Here is a 22,863-nt window from a genome sequence, read left to right as displayed (position 1 = left end):
GGCGATATTGCGGTGTGCCTACACTCCTCTAACACTCTAGGCCGACGGTTCTCAAACCTTCTTTTGCTCGCGGCGCGCTATTGTCCGACCACGAAGGGACTCGCGGCGGCACGCTTCGTCCGAAAGACGGATTACCCTCGCGAAACAGCTCGCTGGTGCTGCTTCTTACTTTTTCGTTTGCACTTCCAGGCGGATGACGAAGGAGGGAAATTTTTTAAGAAAATTAAATGCAGATTCTTATCTTTTTAACTTGCGTTGACGATCACAAGGCTCAAATTGTCCACGTGACGCACCTTTGAGAGTCACTGCGCCAGACGTTAGAGAAAGAGAGAGTACACCGTGTGCGTCTATAATCTCTCGGCTTTTTTTTCACGCGCGTGTGATGACACCCACGTGGTCTCGCCGCGGCTCCGCTCCATGCGCTCGCGCTCGCGCGCGCGCGCGCGCCAGCGCGAGCGATTCGCATGGAGCCACCAGCCGATATCTATATGGTCGCAACCTTTCTCCTCTCATGTGCTAATCAATCTGCGTGGCTTCCTACGCATTTCGATTACGTAAACGCGGCATTGTGAGCCCCAGCGCGAAAATTTAAAAACGCGAAATCAGGAATCCGCGCCTCGCATTCCGCGAACCGCGCCGCGCCGCGCCGCGCCGCCCCGCGTCGCGCTCGCCCGACCCCCGCGTGCGAATCGGCCTCCGTCTTCGCCGATATATCTCATATATTCCAATGACATTTGCGGATACATTCAGCCCCGCGAGGATCGACTGTCGAAACGCGCAATAGATCGTGCACTTTACATTACACGCGCGAAATTATTAGCACGCTCGACCGGAGGCGGTACGAATCGTCGGTTGGAAAGCGATTAAATTCAATCCAATCTAATCCCCAGGGGGCATATAATTAATTAGAGGCGCGCTTGACACGTATGTAAAAGATAATCGTTGAGCATTTCTGTCGTTTTCGATAAGCTTTCGTTTCTTTTTAGCATCCCACTTAAAGGATATATCCTCAAAATTCGTCGCCGGAGGCACCGCCTACCTCCGCTTAAATACGCCTCCGCATCTTCCATTTTTTTGTTCTCTTCTTCGCGGAACTCACATCCATTTTTCGTTCCACCGCGCGCGGAACTTTCGCGGCGATGGCGACGACGGGGCGAAGAAGATGCACGCCGCCAATGCACGGGCGGATCCGCGCGATCCTGCGAGGCGCTCGCGGTGCCTCGAGGGGGGCACTCGCGTTCGCTTACTCGCGCGGGGCACCTTCTCCCGCCAGGTACACCCGTGCCCACCAACACGCATGACTGTGTCTATACCTGCACGTTCACGAGTACGCATACATACACGTCGTACATAAACAGCGCGCGCATACATATCCACACGTACATACATGCACGTGCACACACGCGGAGACTCGCTTCCTCCTTGTACGCTCGACCGGCCGCAACACCACCGCCGCCACTGGCCACGATGCTCGTGGTGGTGTTCGCCGTTCCCGCACCACACCGCTCCTCGTTGCGCCGGGCCCCGATCCGGCCCGAGTAGCAAGTCACCTCCGCTCACCTCGGCGGAGCGCGCGCGCCCGACTTCAGTCCGCGCTCGGCCCGAGTCGTCGTGCAACACGGAACGGAACGCGCAGGAGGCAAGCAGGCGAGGCAAGGCAGGCAAGGCAGGCAGGCAGGCAAGCAAGCAAGCGGATGGGCCGGCTGCTGTCGCGCGCGGCCCGAGACGACGACACGCAACGCACGCGTGTACGCGTTGCCGTTGCTGCCGCCAGTAGAATAGCAGATCCGCGTGCGCGTGTACACGAGTGAGCGGGAGATCAACTGACACGTGACATACGGAAATCGCCGCGCGCGCGGCGCGGTGCCGAAACCTCTGTTATTAACTTACAGTAGTGAGATCGAGATCCCGGGATATCGGATACCCGGAGCGACGTCGACGAGGATAGAGACCGAGGGGCGCGGAAGATCCGCGCGGTGAGTGCCTCTGCAGGGATTCCTGCGCAGGAACCGAGCGCGGTATTATGTCACACTCCCACGCGAGCGACGGCCGCCGCCGCTGCCGTTCCTGCCGCCGTCGCTGCTGCTGCTGCTGCCGCTGCCGCTGTTGTTGCCGCTGCTGCTGCGAGGCCCAACATCCTCGTCGTTTGACATTTCCGCGGGCGTGCAACGCCTGATGGATCGCACACGCGCGCAGTCCCATTGTGAATGTTACGCTCGTTTCGTCCTACCTTAAGTGTGTTCGGTTCATCGACGCATCGAGATTTTTCCGCGAGACGTATTTTTTTTTTCACGGGTGCTACATCCCGAGAGCGCCGTTCCGCAATTTCGACAGTGACACCTCCGCTCTCTCGCGATCCGCTCGGCGATCGTCGGAGATTCGCGGCGCGATTAAACGCGGCCCACGTACGACTCCTTTCCGGTGTTTCTCCCGCCGTCGGCACGAGGAAAAACGTTCCCGGATCGTTTGCGCTTCACCGGACGACGCGCCGTCCAACGGCCCTCCTCGTGGGAGGAGGCGACAAAGGTAAACGAGAGAGAAAAGCCATTTGGCGCGCGAGCATGCGTTTTCCACGAGCGAAACCCGATCGCTCGGTGTCACGTATCGTCGGTGTGGCACGCGATACGACGACGACGACGACGCGGACGATTCCGCTCCGACTCCGCTCCGATTCCGCTCGACTCCGCCGCGCCGTATCGGCTCGGCTCGGCTCGGCGGATCGATCGTGACGCCGGAGTATGAAATCGGTAATGAGCTGTAAATCTCCGCGGCGAGAGTACATCGGGCCGCGTGTGCGGGTGAGTCACACGTCACGGATACCGACGATACCCGCCGACACACACAATACACACGTACACATATAATATACGTAGACGGCACCTTCCTTCGGCGTATTCTTTTCCCTTCGGTAGAAAATCGAAGGAAAGGATAATAAGCGAGAAATACACTCTCTCTTACCCGCCGGCCGGTTCCGTGGTTGGCCGCGCGCGCGTGGGCGTAAACGAGAAAGAAAGAGAGAAAAACGGTCGGGAAAGAAGGCGAGCGAGAGAGGGAGAGAGAGGCAGACGCGAAGCGCGCGTAGAGGCGATTTTCTAAAAAAAAAAAAAAAAAAAAATCGACGGTGAAACCTTCGTTAACGTTCGGTTTAGACTGACGTACTCACGTGCCGTCCATCGCCCGCGGGAGATAATCCCGTTTCGATCGGATCGATTCGACCCGAGAGGATCGTCAATGCGCGGCGAAAGCGGCGTAAGAGACGTCGACGCGAAAAGATCATCGACGTCGACGGACTATCGGGTCGCCTCCATCGGAAACGTTAATCGTTCGATTCGTCGAGAGAAGGCAACGGGAATAAGTTATATTGTCGCCGATAATTTAACGATTAGAGTAGCGACCGATGATTTGCGACCGGGCTTTCCCGGCGAGAGAGGCGCGCGCACGAAAATACCGACGCTCGCGAATCGCTGACGAGGCAGAATCGTTCTCGCGAATGACTCCTGAAAATCCGCGATGGAATCGACGCACGCGATCGATGCGCGGCTTCGCCTTACCGCGACTCGGAGAGGCGCGGATCAGAGAGATCGGCGACGCCGCGCCGCCGCAATTATGCGTGTAATAATAGTTGACTTTGCCTGACGCCTGCAGGAATTCGACCATTACCGCTAAATCCGTGTCCGAAGAGCGCAAGCTATTAATTCGACGAATCATTCCCCGATGATGTAATAATATTAAAATAACACTGTAGGATGTAATAGATGTAACAGAGAAAAGAAAATAGCAGAAGAAAATCTCGATGATAATTTCGCAGTCTCGGTTATTGAGGATCAAATACGTCACTTTTGACAAGCGCCACGGATTCGTCCAAGCAGATTTTTTTCCTCGTGCGTTCGACAAACCTATGACGACGATGTTTTATTATATACGGACTCGCTGCAATTCGCGACGTTAACTCGCGAGTCGCGGGCAATTTCGATCTTTAATAACTTTGGTAAACTCAGACCGATCGACCGCATTGTCAGTTCGGTATATCAAACTCTTCGCTGGATTCTCATTAGCGAGAAAGAAGATTCTGAAGTCTCATCCGAACGCGATCCTACTTCTACAGCTCACGCCGCGCTACGTCGAATCACGCGAAATGCCGCGATTGCGAGACCCGCGACGTTAGAAAGCACACGGTAGTATTGATTTATATGCTCGTTTATCGAGAGATAATCCACGCGTCTCTCCGCGCGCGACAAGCCCTTTCGCGCGATAATCGCGCGCTCGTCCGTCGCGGTTACGCACGTCACGCGCCTGCCTCCACGCGTACAAGTCTACGCAATTCGGAGATGCGTATCGCAGAGAGAAAGAGAGACGCAGGAAGGAGGCGGGATGAGGGATGAAACAAGCACCGTAGAAACTAATAATTTAGCGACTTCTTGACGCGGCATCGTCGTCGTCGAATCGTTACGCGCGCATTCCTCCTCGCTTTCATGTCATCGGCATCCTCGCGGCCAGCCGATGCGACGAGCGAACATCGCGTGTTGTATCGATCTGGCATTATGATTATTATTGCGTTACGCGTCTCGCCTTTGTCTCTCTATGTGTGTACGCGTGTACATGTTGCGTATGCGTGACACACGTGCGCGTGTGTGCACGCGGGTGAGAGAGTATCGCGGATTGAGACCTCCGTCAGTGGCACGTACGTATATACGCGTACCATCGTGCGACTTTACGATTTCGTCGCGTACATGTACTTACGCGGCCGCGTATAGATCCCCGTCGGCGAACGCGTCGCGCATTGTGCCGTTCAACCCGCACCGTGTATTCGAACGGATGGATTATTTTTGTTATTGTTCTTTCTCATTTCTCTGTTGGTCGTTCTCTCGCGCGAAGTTACAATCGTCACGCGCGCGCGCGCGCTCGCGTATAAAAAGTACGGATCACGATGCGTTACGAATTCTTAATTCTTTCGAGGGATAGCTCTCCGCGGGTGAGTCTCGGATTACGTTTTGTCGGAAGGCGTGGCGAAACCGTTTAATGTGCGCGTCGACCGCGAGTCGGTCATCGCAATCGAGCGTGGTCCGCGAACGTAATGAGCCCGCGCGCGGGTATCGGGTTTCCTAGGTTTCGGTGTTGAGACGTCTCGCGCGTATAACGTTCCGCGCTTAATTGCCACCTCCGCGAAGGGAAACGCGGGCGTTTTACCGTTCGCGCGGCCCGACCGCGCGGGCCCGGTAATTTACCGTCGATCGGTCCGCTTAACAACGATATCACGGCGGTTAACCGGCGTGATTAACGTCCGTCCGTTTAAACGGCTCGAACTTACGGCGTCCCAGTCCAGTAGTCGCGACGATTAATCCCTCTCGAGAGAATTATAAAACCACAAAGTTATATATTTCTCTCGCTTCTTCGTACGCGTGCTTTTGTTTATGTTTGTTTACATTTGTCGCGCTAGAGAGTCGAGTTCATCAACGGTAAATTAGAGAACAAGCGCGCCGTTCCGCATCAGGGCATCCAGTTAGCGTTGAGTATCTATTGGGTATTTACAAGTTATATATCGTGAACCCTCTTGAGAATACACGTATTTGTCCGTGTCGGTTGAGAGTCGGTTATCGCCGGTGATTTCGCTAATGTAAAGTGTTACATATACGACGTTTGTCGATCATTATTTTTTTTAAATTGATTTTGATAAGAATACTTGGGGGACGTAAATTGCTGGTTAAAATATTAAAAAAAATTCATTTAACAAGAAATCATTATTCAGGCGACGTCTGTTAAGCCTTGCATATTGTGCATTGGAATTTTCTAATCGTATCTTGATTGTATCTCGATTTTTCACCTTTTCGCGATTAAGTGTCTTGCACGACGATATCGTCCTGCGCGATCCTTCGTCGATCTTCCGACCCGCGCCCGAATTCTTGCCGTTCATTTCCTCGATCACGAGCGAGAAAAGAATGCGATTTGACGATCGTTTTCGTGCGACCGTAACTCACGCGCGAGTGATTATAGTTATTTCATAGATATACCTTTGCACGATACTTATTAACGCTCAATCGCCGAGGCACGAATAGAAGTCGATCGCTATCCGTCCGATCCAGATGCCGATCGTTATCCGACACGGCTTTTCGAGCCCTCCGTTTATGTGAACCCCTCTCTCCTTAATCCGCTCGCGGTTAGGAAATTAAACGGACACTTTCATTAAGCGTGGCTTTAAACTGCATTTAGATCAAGCGGGGGAAGGGGAAGAGGGCGGAGAGAAGGGTTATGTAACGCGAGATTTAGTTGTTCCGTTAGGTATCCGAACGAGCCGTTTGAAAGTCATTGAAGTCGTAAGCTCTTTGCTGGAGAAAACATTTTATAAATTCGTCGCGGTGACGCGAATATAAAGTCTCGCTGCGATCGAGCGAGCGGAAACGGAAACTAATTCATAAGTTCATTAATTCACCAACATCCATGTCTTTCGTACTGAATAACTTGCGTCGCGCCGCATTAAACGAGCATCTGTGCTGTCAGTTTTTACACTTTTTAATTCCCGTAAGAAATTATCTCCCAGAATGAGGGAATTTCGTGAGTCGCGCGACTTTAAACGAACACTGCTGCTTTGTAATTTTTACAATAATTATTTGTTTCGTCGCGCCTGTCGCCCACCGACAAAAGGTAGCTCCATCTGAAATTCATAACGGTCGTCGACATGCAGGTCGCGCGGAGTCTTTTTTTAAACGGCGCTTCTCGATCATCCTCTAAATGCGTACGCGTGTCGTTAACGGCCAAGTAAATGGATTTGTTCTCCTGATTAACAGGCGGCGCGCGTGCCCCCCCGAAGGCGAGGCGAAGTCACCGGAGGATCGCGCCGATCGCTGGAGTCGCAGGACGTCCCCGTCGACAGGACGATGCGCATCGTCGTCGTCATCGTCGTCGTCGCGAGTGTGTCGTTCTTACCGTTCTCTCGTACGTAGACACGTAGAGCGCGAGTGAAAGAAGAGGAAAAAAGAACGAGCGGGGGAAGAGAGAGGAAAAAAGAAAAAAAACGGAGGACCAGGAGAGGGAGAGAGAGAGTGTGCATCGCAACGCGTGTGAAATGGATGGTACGTCAAAGAAAAGCGAAGCAGTGCTAATATATGGATGCCCATGGGTGGAACTTGGCCGAAATGTGCCAGCGCTACCATCACGCTATACCGGCGGCAGCGGCGACGCAGAATTCCTCGCCAGCTAGGGATCCCTCGGCTGCCATCGCGCAAGGCCTGTCAACCGCCGCTCTCATCGATCAAGCCAGCCCGTCTTATTCGCACTACACGTAAGACCATTTCTGTCTCTCCTTTTTCCCCCGGACCCCCCGGTCCCTTCTCTCTTTCTCATATTTATTTCATGAATATCCGCACACCGACGGTGTGTAATAAATTTGACGCTTACCTCGCGAGCGATCGGATCGGATCGGATCGCCGCGCTGTCGCACCTTCGTTAGGCGAGTTCGCACTTTCGTGGAACTTTTGGCTCGCGCGGCTTTTCACGTCGAAATAAAATACGTCGTCGAAAATCGTGGAGAGGGTAACGTTAACGGAGGACCGAGCCCGCATTTCGGTGGTTTCGGGACGCGCGCGGAGGACGGCTCTCGTATGTACACATATGTATACACATATCGCGGAGCTTATCGAGGGTGGGGGGGGGGGAGTCGTCCGGGCCCCGTTCTCAATTGTATCGTATATATTAATAACGATACGGCGAATTAGGGATAAGTATACGTACCGCGCGGTCAGGACCCCCGTAATCCTGTTATTAGCGCGGCGATTAGGGGAAGATGATCCCCAGGCAAATTGCAGGGGCGTGTACCGCGCGTGTTTGGTTAACATAATCGCCAATCGCTATCGCCGATCCGCGCGAGTCCCTTCGGAACGAGGAGGGCGATATATGCGAGGCGCAGGCGACGCGGACGTGCGTTTCTCTCAACCCCCTCGTCGAGGATCGGCGCGCGCGAGCGCGCGTCGTTTCCCTCCTTTCTAAATTTTCTTACTTCCCCTCCCCCGCGCGTGTCTTCGGGACGTTACTGTGTTGGAAATCCATTAAATTGCAGTTTACGCTCGAGATTCAATGTTTCACTATCATTACGTCGTACTGCGAAGGCAAAGAGGATAAAAGGTGGCTCTCACTCACTCTCTCTCTCTTTCTCTCTCTTTCTTTCTCTCCTCGACCCTTTGGGACTGCTAAGGAGGAGGTTGGGAAAATAGCATGCGCGCTGCCGGCCGCGGCATGCGTTTCTAACGTATCGTATAATTTCAGCTATTTCTTATCTCGTTTGCCCGCAGTCTTATTTGTTCGTGCCCTCTTACAATACGTATATTCGCGGGGAACCTGCGAGGATTTCACGTTTAACATTTCGTCGCTCCTCAACCGCGTATTTGCAGAACTAGCGAAGTCAGACCTGACGTCTGACACGACGGAAGACGCAAAATGTGAAGAGAAGAAAGAAATACTCGTCGTGAGTTACTTCTTTACTCCGTTTTTTATAGAGGTATTTCGATTCGAGCTTGTTAATTTAAATTTATTGATATATCGAACACGCGCGCACGACCAAAAATTTCGCATCCAGAGATACCGTAAAGACGCGGATCTCTCGACCGCTTCCTCTGACGACGAAAATCAGCTCCATTAAAATGGTTCCGCCCGGTTCCCATCCGTTGCTCCCAGCCGTCGCACGGATCGCGTACCACGTCACGTTATTTCATACGAACGCACGCACGCACGCACGGACGCACGTACGTTAGAAGTTCCTGTAGTTTTTTTACGCGAAACATCGGCGAAAGTCTTACAAGTCCGAAAGCTTCAACTTACGACAATTTACTCGTGAGCTGCAAGTTACAACCAATCAAGGTTTCTCTTCGTAGAACATATGTCTAAGTTGACTGGACTAGAATTTAATTCTCGACTTGAGTAAAGTTTTCAAAGCCTTTCTTCGTAATACCTTTGAGGGACAATCGTGGCTGCGAGTTTACGAAACCGCTGGTGAATCCTCGTCGCGAACTTGCTTCGAACACCGCGGCACGCAATTTTATAATGCCTATACGTGCCCGCTTGTTGATTGATTCTCGTATTTACGAGGCTGAATAAAAGTTTCACGCAAAACGCGAGAGCGATCGAGATCGACAAACGGCCATCCGCCCCCCGACCACTTTCTCGATCGCTTCCTTCCAAAATCGCTCTTCCTTCACTCGATATTAGCTGATTAAAAATGTCAGTTCAAGTATTTCTACGCATTTTCTGAAAACCGCGAACTGTTCGCGGATCTCCGCGTAAGTTACGTCGCGAGCTTGACTCTCGCGTGATAAGAAAATTAATATCGCGACGCGCGACGTTGCGCGCCGACCCGGTCGATCGAGCCGGAGCAGGCTCAATTTACAAACATCGATTATAATCGACGAAACGTCAATAATTCCGCGAACGATACTCTACGCCACCACGGCAAGTGCACCTCGGCTTTTCTCGGTACTCGCGCGGACTGGGAATACCTAAACGTCGCGCGTCGCGGAGGTCTTCGAAAAATCGCCGCTATTTTCTTTTTCTCCCGACTGCTGCCAACCTTCGGTTGTTCTTACTCGAGTCGCGACGGCGCCGCGGCGCGGCGTTTTGGATTTTCCGCTCGCGAGTTTCGGGCACGGGGTCATCTTCAACTTTTTGTTTCGGCGCGTCTGAATGCAAAATCGTGGAAGTGGTTACGAAGCGGTGACGTTGCGCTTGACCCCTGGCGTGTGCGATGCCGTGTGTCGACCTTGCGCGAATCCCTGCGATTGCAATGACTCAGATCGGTGACTTGACGATTGAGCAATGACTGGCAGTTAATTACGGATTAACGTTAGTTATAGTTATTTCGAGCGTCGATGAGACACACGACACGGCCAGGGAGACGCGCGCGATACCGATTCTCGGGTTGCCGGCACCGCATACGTGCACTGTTGCGACGGTCTGGCTAATCGTTCATCTGTGTATTATTTAATTAAGCGATTCCTTCGAATCCATTACGTGCGAAAAAAGAACGCCGGTTCCGTTTTAAATGCCATCGCTATTGTTTCTGCGATCTGTAGCGAATACAAAGAGAGAGATCACCGAGATAATAGACTCATATTTGCATTATAAACGTAAAGAAGGTGGCCGCGGCGAGTTACTTCGAGATGATGAACTTGAACGGTCGAGCCTTCGAATTTCGCGGATATACCGGTAACGCGCGCGCGTGCGCGCGGGCGATTTTAGGACGGTCGTAAATCTGTAGGTGCGTTAAACTTAAATGGCAGTAGCGACGTATTGATGAATCGAGACTCATTTGCAGCCACGTAAATTTGCATGGTTGCAAACAATGGCCGCGCGGATTAACGAATTAAGGCGGCTAAGTGTGACAAATGTCGGATATTATTTCCGACGAGGGCACTTGGTTGAAAAAACATTTCGAGCACGCATTAACGGATCGCGTCCATGTATGATTAATTCCACGCGCGTGGCATTCTATTCCGAGGAACAGCGATCCGTCGCCCAGCTCGATGATTCATTGCCGAAATCGCTCTCGTTTTCCGACACGTCGCGCCGCGCCGCGTCAGCGTCCCTCGAGATACCCCGGTCGTCGTCTTAAGGCGCTTCGAATCGGAGAAATACTCGTGGGATTTTTATGAACCGTTACGTGCCACGAGTTTACCACGACACACGAGTTCCGCAATTAACCCAACCGTATATACCGGGCTCGAGCAGAGCCGCCTCAGAGAGCCTCGTCCTCGCAGTTAGCCTGGGAATTTTTCGTCGCTCGTCGGTATATCTCCGGTGGTATCGCGCGCGCGGACACCTCTTCCCGTGAGGTGCCGTGTAGAAATCTTCGATTCTTCCTTACTCGGTCGCAGGAAGTCGTACGTAATGGCTCCGCCGTTGGCTCGGAGGTCAGAGAAGGGTATGTGGCGGGATACACAGCGGACGGACGGACGGACGGACGGACTTCGCGGCCGGCGTCCGTTCCGCAGCCTTAAACAACCCGTAAAGGTTTCGGGGATGCGCTTTCTTCGTTCTCAAATCTGAAACGCGCCGGAGCGTTAGTAGTGCAGAGGTGAGCGGCTGGGGTCGTCACTTCCGCTTACCAACCGGACCGCATTGGGCATTCGATTTGAAAGTTTAATCAGGGGCTTATATAAAATTACAGTCCCCTCGTCCTCGTTCGCTCGCGCGAGGAATTTCGATTCGCGAGGGAAATCCACGCTCGATTTACCTACGATCCAAATTGATCCGCAATATTGTTATCTTTAGCGGCGACGGGCAAAATTGTCGATCGGCAGCGCGTCCCACCGTAATCGTCGTAATCGATTTATTTACGGGACGCGTGATCGGCGCCACGCGCGCGTTTCGCGAGTACCGACGCGAATACAGATCGATTCTCCCACCCACGCGTCGCGTTTCGCCGATCTTATACGACTTATACATACGAATCTGCACCGCATCTCGTCGCCTCGTCGGCGGGCAATGCAAGGGTGTGTTCGATCGGCGTGATTATTTGAATAAAAATGCGCGCTCGCCATATAAAACGCGCGCGGTCGAAAGCTTTCTCCTTGCTCCTCTCCGTGAAGCCTCCCGCCTGGCCCCCTATCGAGGGCAGGAGGGGGAAGAATAATTTAACCGAGGAACAAGTGTGTCGTTGACGAGGAGAATGACGAAGGGAACGGGCCTCGAGTGCCCGAGCGGCGACCCGGTCGCCGTCGCTGCCCGTTTGCGCTGCGTGCCGAACCGTGGCACAGGACACACCGGTGCTCTCTTCCCTCCTTCTCTCCTCGCGAAGGCGAAGGCGAAGGCGAGGAGCCGCGGCGGAGATTCATGAGGCTCAACGGACATGCCGATTTAGGGGATCGCCGCCGCGCCGCGCCGCGCCGCGGCCGGTGCGCGGCTGTTGTTCTTTGTCTCCCTGCTCGGCCGACTCTGACGTGCGTGCGGCGCGGCGTGTCTGCCGCTCTCGCAGGAGTCGCAGGTCGCAGCCCGGCGATTCTCCCCGAGCTATTTGTAACGTGGCAGGCGCGTCGGCGTGTGGAAGGATAACTGTCGCTTTTCCTTGACACGCATTGCGGAACGTCTCCTCGTTCGACATTCTCGGGCACTCGTGTCACTCGAGATTTCGGAGAGGAGTCGAGAGAAGAGAGAACTTGCGTCTCTCCGTCGGGAAGCTCCGCGCGTCGCGTCGTTCGATTAAACGGTTTACAAGCGCGTTTCGCCACGGGTAGTAAACCGCGCGTGCAGCACACCGCACCGGGGCGCGCGACGCGTCTCGCGATATATCGCGTAAATTAACGCAATCGCCGCGAATCCCATTAATAACGTTTTCGCTATCGTCGACGACGTTCCGCGGATGTTCCGCGTCTTATCTCGCGCGAATCGACGTATACGAGAGGGACGACGCGAGCCGTTTCCGCGAAGCGAAACCGCGAAGCGACGCCGCGCCGACGCGAGCCAGCCACGGAGTTTGACAAAGGGCGCGACGTTAACGCGCGCGACGCCCGTCGATGCATCAGCGTCCGGCGATGACTCCTGGCGAATTAATATTTTCGAAACGACGCGCGGCTCATTGCATTCGCGGTTGGAGACTGCTTCCTCTACTCCTGGTGCAGTCACCCCGACATGAATCATTAAAGAAACAATGCTGAAGGCAGTGGCGTATCTATCGTACGCGTGGGTGGCGCAGCTGCGCCGACGCCGACGAAACCGGGGGGAATCCTGACCGCGGATCTTAATGGCTTTTAATTTCGTATCTCTCTGCCGTCGCCGTGAATTCGAGCTCTTTCTGCGAGGAATGTTAGTAAACGGGTTCCACTACTGTCAGAGACGCACACTTTTTATCTTCTTTTTTTCTATTGCACGAAAATGTTCGATCATTAGAATGTAACGTAATGCGTTTTGGTCATCGGAAAGGCACTTGAAAATAATAAAATAAATTCGTATAAAAATATATCCGATTCCGTCCAGTTTTAAAGCTACCATTTTCATTTTCTACTCGAGTTTGTTGTATCTTCACGGAAGATCGTATTTTTAAGTCTGCAATCCTCTTGTTATCCTTGTTATCCAAGTGTTACTCGGATTTGCTGGAAATCTTCAATCGGATGACAGAGTACATTGTGTCAATGAACGTGTTCCGTAGACAATAGATTTCAATCCTACATGTAAAAATCTAACGGATTCATGCGCGGATAATGGAACCTGTTTCGTTTGTTAGGAAATCGTCCATCCGAGAAATATCGCTGAAACGCGAAGCCTCGTTATGACGCGGAAACAAAGCGAGATCGGACGCACATGAATTATTTTATTGCTTTTTTGTTTAATTGCGATTAAATCTAAGCGCCCACACAGTTTACTTCGAAGAGATTCAAGTCCATCTCTCGGACCTCGGGAAATTTCCTAAAACGCCTCGTGTAAATCTCAATCTATTTAATCGCGATATAAAACCGCATTCTCTTCGGTAAGCCGTGATTCGTATCAGACCGTATTCGATACGATATACTTCGATACGAAGCAAGCCGCCGGTTTTATCAGCGACGGAACGTGACTCTTTCTCTCCATCTCTTTCTCTCTTTCTTGGATTATGTGTTTCTCCCTACCGATATAAAGGGTGACAAAAACGAGCGCGTCTAACCAGCGCGAGGTTTATTGAATGAAAATGCCGGTACGTTTCTTTCTTTTTTTTTTTGACCGACGACGTGCGTCGCAGCATCTCGCCGAACGCCGAATGAAACAATGGCCATTATATGGAACATTCGTGCGCACGTATCGTGCACACATTCGCGGAATATCGTACGTGTGCATTACGTGTGTCGCAGCGCAGTTTGCCTAGGACACCGTGCATACGTGTGTGTATGTGTAGCTGCGAAAATGTGTGTTTGCGCGCGCGCGCTCGCTCGCTCGCGCGACAGACAGCTGTTCGTACTATTATACCCGGCGCACGGTCGCATAATGCCTTAAGGACAATCGTGGGAATTCCATTAAGTGGCCTTGAATGGTTCATTCATGTCGATCAACTCTTTTCCTAACGGAACGGTTGACAGATCAATCGGCCGCTCGGGCACGAGAGCCGACCCACGGGGATTTCATTCGCTCGTTCTCGAGATCGGGAGAAACGCCGGAGTCAATTACTACCGGGCGCAGCCGTGATACCGCGATCGTCGGGAGGAACACGGAGTCATCGTCGTCGGGAATGTTAGTGCCGGTTCGAATCGATCGACTCCTAGCGCGGCAGGGGCTTATCACAGTTTATTCCTCGGCGAATCGCGATTGCGTTCGATTGCACTCGCACGCGAACGCACCGTCGCGCTTTCCGCCGTTGGACGATTAATAAGCGATTACTAGATCAAATACCGGGTTCCATTATGACATTCAATTTGAATGGACGTTCGGTACGCGTCGAGATTTCAGCAATGTGTCCCAAAAGTAACAAACGAATGTCGGATAACGTAATCTCGACAAGACGATTATGTAAAATTAGTAAAGTGGTACGATAGTAGCAGTTGTATTTATATGTCCTCGGGAAATATACTTCGTTCAAAAAGCATTAACGTACGATAACATAATAATGTACAAAGAGCGTTAGGAAAATATTACAATGAAAACGCAGTAATATAAGATAAGAGTAGATAAATGTACCAATACCTGAACACGTACCTATGTCTGGATACCTTTAAAAAAATATAAATTTATGGAAATAAACGTTTGGATACTATAACTAAAGTTTCAAACTACAAGAAAAAATATTTTTGTCTAATTTTAATTCGCGTTATACTTATAAATAATAAAGGTGTCCAGATATAGGTTGCATGTCCGGGTATTGGTACCTTTACCTTACGAGTATAAGAAAGCCTGAAAGGATAAATAGGCAAATAATAATTAATTATTTGATCGAGGACGGCTGAGAATACGACTGAACGCATTCTTCTTCGACTTTTGCAGGATGCTGGACAATTATGACAGGGGTGAGGTGACACCACCACCGGCGGTGAGCGGTTACGGCGGCTCCGCCGGGCTCCTGGCGCTCCATTCCTCGCTCTACGCGACTCCCACGTCGAGGGCCTACGACATCGACTCCGGTATCGACGGCAACGACAGCTCGATGCCCATGGACACCCAAATCATCTCGGTACGGCCTTTCGATCCGATTTCGGATTCCGAATATAGACTGCCGTTCTCGAAATAGATCCGCGTGCCTCCGCGTTTGCACACGTTGCGTACATTCTCGCGCTCGGCGTTGTAAACACACCTACGTAAAACGTTCACGACAACGCGCGCGTACAACCGTTCGGGAACGCATGGGAATAGAGTCGAATCCGCGCACCGCCGCGCGCGGAATAATGGCAGCCGGAGGGAAGGATAGCAAAATCGTATGTCCGGGGCGCGAACGCGATCGACTCATTAATCCCACGTTTCGTTCTGTCTTTAGTCGTCGCTCGGCATCTTAATGACGCGATTGTTGGCGCCGTAACGCCGTTCGCCAAAACAAATATCCACCGTTCGACGTCTTCATATATATCTCACTTGAGAACCTCTCGTTGCAGTTACGTCGCATTGTTTAGAACTCGCGCGGAGAGAGATTTTCACGCTCTTGAAACACACACGCGTCGTCGGGTAAATAAACGTCCACGAGAGTATGTCTCACGAAACACGCCGTTTCCTGAAACCAGATACCGAGCATGCTGACCGGCCCGGCGCAACAGCGGCTGGAGGACATGCCCTGGCTGGCCTCCGGCCCGTCGCTGGAATACCAGCCGGGCATCTCGCCGATTCCCGCGGGAGTGAAGATGTGCCATCCCGGCGGCGGCACCGCCCAAAGGAGCCTCAAGGAGCAACGGATACGTCGCCCGATGAACGCGTTTATGGTCTGGGCAAAGGTCGAGCGCAAGAAGTTGGCCGATGAAAATCCCGATCTCCACAATGCCGATCTCAGCAAGATGCTTGGTAAGTGCGCATGAAATATTTCTCCCCTTTTCCCCTTTTCTCCTTTCCTAGAACGATCAGAAGGCTTGTAGTTCTCATAATTTACGGATCTAGAATCTCCAATGCTTTTAATAGAGCCACTGATATATTCACACATTTTCTATGTTAAGCAGATCGGTCGATTTATTAAAAAAACATTGTATCTTTTAAAATACAATTAAGGCGCATCGAGGTTACCTCGTTATAGGAAAATTGCCTATCGCCGGATACAACAGAGGTCGAGGTACAAGATTACGGTCTCGTCTTTTAAAAATACACGTACGCGGAAACAATGTTGGCGCGCTGCTCGCGGGAAAATGGCTTTTCCACCGGAAAACCGAGACTCTGGGAATAAGAAAGCAGGAAAAAAAATCTTCCACGCCGCGCGGCGCGTTATCATTAAATTAATTACAGGCGTCGGGCGAAAATATGGAATTAATTCAATTACGCGTTAGAGTCGAAGCTGAATTTTTAACAAGACGAGAAGAAAGGTGAGAGAGCTCTCTCGAGGATCGCAGCCGAATGAGGGAAAAAAAAACTCGTTAACGCAGTAGTCTTTTTCCGCCGAAACGCGTGATCGAGGACCGCGAACCCGGTCACCGCGCGAATATAATTCGCGATCTCATCTCGCGGTCGTATCGCGAACCCACCTGCGCGATCGAGATAGGGAAATCGTTCTCTTATCGCGCCGCATCACTCGCGCGTTCGAGTACTCTTCGCGAATATGACTCCGATCGTTACGTTATCGCTCAGCGATTCCCCAGCAACGTCTCTCTAAACGTACGTGATACAGACGTTCGAATAACGACGGCGGCACGCATCAGCAACTCCTTCGTTCCGACGATTCGATGCGCGAATCGTCCATTTCACGAAAACCAGCGAGCTTGCGGTTCTTCCTTTTCTCTCCTTTTTTCCCCCTTTCTCTCCGTCAACCTTAGCGTGTCTCTCCGAGTGTTAAAACCAAGAGCCCATCATCCGGTACCTAACGATCTGTCAGCGCCGATCGGCGCTCGCTCTCTCCTTCTCTCTCTCTCTCTCTCTCTCTCTCTCCTTCGCGCGCGTTATCGTGGGCAGGTACACCTTGAATTATCGGCAATTGGCATCCGCAACGTTATTGGCATTTGAACGATCGAGCGGCCGTCGTGCAGAAAATTGTAAACTTCTCCTCCACCTACCTGCCTTTACCTCACCCGTTGCCCATTTCCAGCGCCCTGCGCGAGGCCAGTGTGTTTAGTGTTTACACTCGCGCGCGCGTGTGCTGCGTGCACACGTGCTCTCCTCCACCTCCTATCCCCCCTCCTCCACCTGGAATCACGTCTTTTTCCCTTTTTCACTTTACCTTCACTCTCTTTGTCTTTCTGTCTTTCTCTCTCTCTTGTCTCGCGCCGACGAGCAAACCCGTAAAGCCGTAAATCACCAATTTGCCCCCTCCGCTCCCCATGTTTATCTCTCCCTCGTCTCGCGCCTGTTATCGGTACGGAATAAGGAAAACTCCGTTGAGTTTATCGATCAGCATTAGGCGATCAGCGCGATGTTATTGGCATGACGCGGCTCCGATTACTATGCGCGCCGGGTCTTTCGCCGCCCCCACTCTTTCCCTCCGTCTTCTTTTTTTTCTCTCCAGACATCCTACATATTCATGCGCGTGCTGTGTGTCGATCCGTCCATCCCGTCTATCCATCCGTACGTACGTACGTACGTACGTCCGTTAGCTCGTCCATCCGCGCGCGCGGAACACACGCGCGTGCAGCGGAGCGCGCGCGTGCGAGCGTGTTTTGCGTCGGCGTGCGCGCACACGCGGGTTCGTACATCCATTGTACATGTATACGCACACACGAGCGAACGTGTATACGTGTACGTCGCTGTCGATGTCGGGGCACGCAACGCACGATATACGCCGATGGGGGCCGTATGGGCACCTTATATCCGGTGACACGCGTGCCCGCGCATTTTTATTAATCGTTGGCCCCGACCGTTAGCCCGCCTTCGGGATCTCGCGTCTGTCAACGTTAGAAATTAACGCGTTCGCGCGCCCCAAATCGGGTAGTCATCCCGGACGATCGCGCGTCGTCGTCGTCGTCATTCTCGTACCGTCGCGTATGGCTTTCGCGGGGCCATGTCGTTAATTCCGCCGTTAATTAGCGGAACGCCCGCGCCGGCGACGGCGACGGCGACGACGACGACGATGGTTTATCGCGCGAGATTGTTTATCCGCGAGATCGCCACCGCGCGCGGAGCGAGACCCACGACGATATACCGCGCTGTTGTCTCGTATATAGCGCATAAACGCTGCGCGACGCCACTGCGCCGTGTCGCGGGACCACCTACGACAAATGTGGCAGCCCGCAAATAATACCGGGCGTGTGTTGTACCACCGGCGACAGCGCCGAAGATACAGAGCTCTAAACTGCCAACGCGGTATCGTGGTTTAGTGCCTCCGATTACTTCCCTCTCCCTTCCCTACGGGTGACATGCGTATATACGGGATGTCCCCTCGAGAGACAGAGACAGAGAGAGAAAGAGATCGTTAGACAAAAATGCACGAGACAACGATTGTTACGAAATATTGAGGGAGCGCCGAACGAGGTTTATTATTCGGTGTCGAAACTCGAAGGATCCTGGCTCGAGTAAATCTTGGAATCTGTAAACGGATAACGAAATCTGGCTTCTTGTTTCATTTTTCGCGGCATATTATCTTGGCAGGAATCTAATCTACGAGCCGGTTGTTCGGAATCATCGTTAGAAACTAAGAATCTACGGTAGTCGAAATTTTCGTCAACGAGACGCTATTTTAAGTCGATCGAAGAGGCCACGACCGAAGAACGGACGAGACACTCCGTATATTCTTCGCCCGCGAGAGGATATGTTCGTCTTCTCGTAAAATACCGAACCGCCTTCCGTTTGTGGCCCTTAAACGACGGATCGGCATGTACGGTATCTCACCATAATGGTGCTCGCCGCGGAAGGGCCGATAACGTCGACGTCGTTGGTCGATTTAAGGGACGGTGCGCCGGCCGATTGAAAATTATTGGCCGTGCAGGTATACCAGCCGTGTTTCACACGTCGTTTCTCTCCGAAACTCTCGATTCCAAGAGTCGACGCCGATAATTACACACTTTTGGACCGAAACTAAAATTTCCGCGAGGATATCGATCGTGTTTAACGAAATCGCGCCGCCGCGCCGCGGGCGTAAAAACGTCCGGCCGCCAAGCGTCTCGATATTAAATATATTATTGAGATAATAAAACGTAATAAGCCGTGCCGAGAGACACGGTGACCTTTTAAATCGCCGCGAGATGGGATAGATAGGGGAAAAGATTGGCGGCCGATTGAAACTAAATAGACGCGGTGGAAGTGCGTAAGAACGGTCTGAACTCCGAGGGAAAGGCCCACTTTTCTTCGCGCGTACGTACAATACGTGCATATACGTATCACTCTCCCGATGCCCCATCCTCCCCTTCCTCCTCGCCACCTCCCCGTTCCGCTTCCCCTCCGTCTCCACATCTCGGCCGGCTCTCGAACAATAGCACCTCGGCTGCACGGTGGATGAACTTCTGAGGCTGGAATCGGCTCTGCCCACTCTGTAAATTGCGTTTTCGTAAAAATATTCATAGAGGAGAAAGAAGAGAGGTCGGGCCGATCTAAAGCGGCAGCCTACATCCTGCTGCACGGCTAAATGCAGCGTGGATATATAGGTCTCGATCGCTGATACGCCATTGTACGGAAAAATGGATCATCGAGCGAGATTTCGACACGGCGAACACGGCGCGCAGCGGGTTGAGTGTAGAAACGTTACGCACGGAGAGAATACCGTGTTGTATCAATCACGTAAACATATCTCCCTTTATCGTAAAATAGGAATATAACGACATTACAGTAACTGTTACTATAAAAATTAATAACCGATTATATTGTATTTTTATCAATCACGTTAGTAAAAAGTACACATTATAAATTTATTATTACGAACGATATTTCCTCGCGAAGCGCTTTTTTTTATAAGCGTCACAAAACCAACGTTGTTTTCTCGCGAATCGTGCTATGCAAACATATAAAAATCTACGCATTAATCGCGAATGGTTATATATCGTTATCGAATCGTTTACGATCTCGTTTTTCATCCCACGCCCAGGATTTACACAGGGAAGATTCTTTTTCCATCTTATTTTAATTCAATTTGATAATGAAGCCGGACTCCGTGCCTTCAATTAAATTCGTTCATCCTTGTTATGCCGTCTTCTTCGTTCTCTGCTCTCTTCTCCCTTTCGTGGCCCGAGTCCGACCCGCGGAGAAACTTGTTCGTTTTTCTACGACGATGCTCGATTAATCCGAGACAAGATCGGCCTCTCGTACGATCACGAAACTCATTTGTTTCTCTATACCGTCCGCGCACACGGGCGCATTAGTAAACTCGTTTCGATCGGGCGCGTTTAAACCGCCACCATCATCATCAATCTGGCAATCATCGACTAGTAAAGTTGTTCGGCGATCGGCTCGATCGGCGCAAATCGGTTTAGCGCAGGTCGGCGTACGCGCCTCTCTCGTCCGGCGTTACGGTATTTAAAAAGTCGCGCGTAATCGTGGTTGTATACACTTCTCTTAGGGTATCCGCCGACCGAGTCGGTTGATGTTGCACCCGGTTAAATCTCTCCGAGCGAAACCTCTTTATGCACGTATACGCCTTCGATCGATCGTACCGACAAAAGTCTCGTGCGAGGGCATTACGCACGGAGGTAAGCAGAGGGGAAAATGCCTCCTCTCTAGCCGTAGTAGGCGAAGCAACATAACGAACCGCGAGACAAGATCGGGACCAATAATTGCGCATACATATAAAATGAGGCCGGGCGAAGGGCGAGGGGCGATCGTCGGAGGAACGCACGAATAAACGGACGGACGTGTACTGCAAACGCGTACCCCGTGATCGGAAAGGCATCGCAGCCCGAGTCGCAGCCACGAGCGCACGCATTACGTTCTCATAAATATTAATGATAGTAATAATTTAACGAGCGCGACAAGATCGCAGATGAAAGAAAGAAACTCCTCCGTCACTCTCAGAAACGTCCTTCCCTGAAATTCTCGATTTCGGCGATGTCGAACCGTCGCGTTTCACGTGCGTCACCCTGTATCCTCTCTGCGTTGTATACATTGTATCCGCATACATACGGTCGCGCGTACATATGTATCTGTCTGCAAGAGGGACGAAGGAACCGACGGGTTGGCTAAGCCAAAGCAATAATAAGCCATAAGCGCGGTCTCTGCATAGAATGCCGGGTAATGAGGTGGAGTCGAGAGCGGAGTCTGGCCGCACCCTTACCTTACCTTACCTCCCGACGACGCTTACACGAGCGACCCACCTATCCTCGACGACGACGACGAGGATGACGACGAAAGACCGAGTTCCTAGCCTCGCTCGGTTTCGCGACGAGATAGAAATAAATTATTATATTTATGAAAATACACGTGGGGACGGGCGAGAGGGCGGGTAGAGGTGGGAGAGAGGGAGGAGGGAAGCCCTCGAGCGTAGACGGGCCTCATCGGCCGATTCATCCGCGACTCCGACTTTTGTCCCTCTCGTGATCTTCGACGTGGATCGTCCGCACCACGCCTATACGGGTCGGATTGGAAAGAAGAGAGAGAGAGAGAGAGAAAAAAAAAAGAAAGAAAAAAAACGACAGATGGAGTGATATGATAATTCACGCGACGCTCGTGCGTCGCGATACCTTACGACGTACCGAATGATTTACAAGCGGCACGACGAGCGTGGGCGAATTTGATTGGAAAGCACGAGTTTCGTTTTTCCTCCGTCGCGCCTGACGCGAATCAACGCGAGAGATATTTAGCGGAATTAGGGCCGATATCACAGTCTCCGATTAACGTGATCCTCCGATTAAACTCACTCTGCATCTCTTTCTAACTGTCTTTTCGTCTCTTTCTAGGGGGACAGTTAGAAAGAGATGGAGAGTGAGTTTAATCAGAGAATCACGTTAATCGGAGACTGTGATATCGGCCCTTAGAATCCGGAATCGGCGCGGCGGAATTCTCTTCCGCGAAATTGCGCGGAATCGTCCGCCGAGATTTCTCACGCCGATTCGTCGGTCGTCCCGCGAACGCGAACTCTCCCGCAAAGTTCGGCTGAAGTTGATGACGGGGCGTATCTCTTCACGTCCGCGTCCCCTCGACGAAGGAAGGAGTGCGGACGCGTCGCTGTCTTTCCGCCGCCGCGGCAGCGCGGAAACGTTTCTTTCGCGGTTTCGTGACACGTGTCTGAAGAACAAGGCGCGACTAACGCGCCGCTTTTTCCGGTCGATTCTTCACGGAGGAAATCCGAGACGGACGTTGGCACGTCGCGGTGTCTCTTTCCCTTTCTTCTTTCTTCCTTCCGTATCCTCTCGTCTCTCTGCGTTACACGGAAAGCGCGGAGAGCCGCCAGATTAAAGGGAACGGTGTGTGATAATTCCCTCCCGGATTTCTCCGTCACTTCACGCCCTTCCGAGTTTCAACTTTCGAGAGATATCTCATTAAGATCTCACGCCCCACACGCACTATATATGATTACTCCTGACAGATAAATTTCCCTTTGTGCCACGAGGCGCAGGGGTCCGCTCGTCAGGATTGCATCTCCGCGGAACACGAGGAGACGAGACTCGTCCACGTGCCCGCTCGTACTCGAGTCGATCGTACGCATTCTCGACGTGTTACGGAGCTTGAATGGCGAGCACCGGGTGGTGCCTACCTACGAGCCTACCTGACGTCTTTGTCAGTTGGCAAGTGGACACAATAGACGTGTGTCATCGTTAGAGTCGAGCGACATTAACTTAATTCCTTCGAGGCTTACTTACGAAATTTCCGCGAACGTTCTTTCGTTTCTAGTTCAGCGTGCGTCAATAAAAGCGCGATTAAACGGCTAATTGTGCAACG

General features: G+C 52.0%; 1 protein-coding gene across 5 annotated transcripts in view; it reads left to right on the top strand.

Moving 5' to 3' along the window:
* The window catches only part of LOC139771959 (uncharacterized), a 43,236-nt gene that overhangs the window by 12,939 nt on the left and 7,434 nt on the right, over nucleotides 1–22,863 (top strand). For 2 of the 5 annotated variants that reach the window (XM_071705201.1, XM_071705202.1), the window contains exons 4-5: nucleotides 14,926–15,112; nucleotides 15,654–15,927. In XM_071705201.1, the coding sequence (XP_071561302.1) occupies nucleotides 14,926–15,112; nucleotides 15,654–15,927 (461 nt within the window). Of the gene's footprint in view, nucleotides 1–1,574; nucleotides 2,527–6,782; nucleotides 7,277–14,925; nucleotides 15,113–15,653; nucleotides 15,928–22,863 lie in introns of those variants that run through there. The other 3 variants (XM_071705203.1, XM_071705204.1, XM_071705205.1) reach the window with 3 other exon arrangements.

The sequence above is a fragment of the Temnothorax nylanderi genome, unplaced genomic scaffold, assembly GCF_030848795.1.
Source record: "Temnothorax nylanderi isolate EJ_2023f unplaced genomic scaffold, tnyl_v1.0 TNYL_tig0045_pilon, whole genome shotgun sequence".
Taxonomy (NCBI): domain Eukaryota; kingdom Metazoa; phylum Arthropoda; class Insecta; order Hymenoptera; family Formicidae; genus Temnothorax; species Temnothorax nylanderi.
This window is presented reverse-complemented; position numbering and strand designations above follow the sequence as displayed.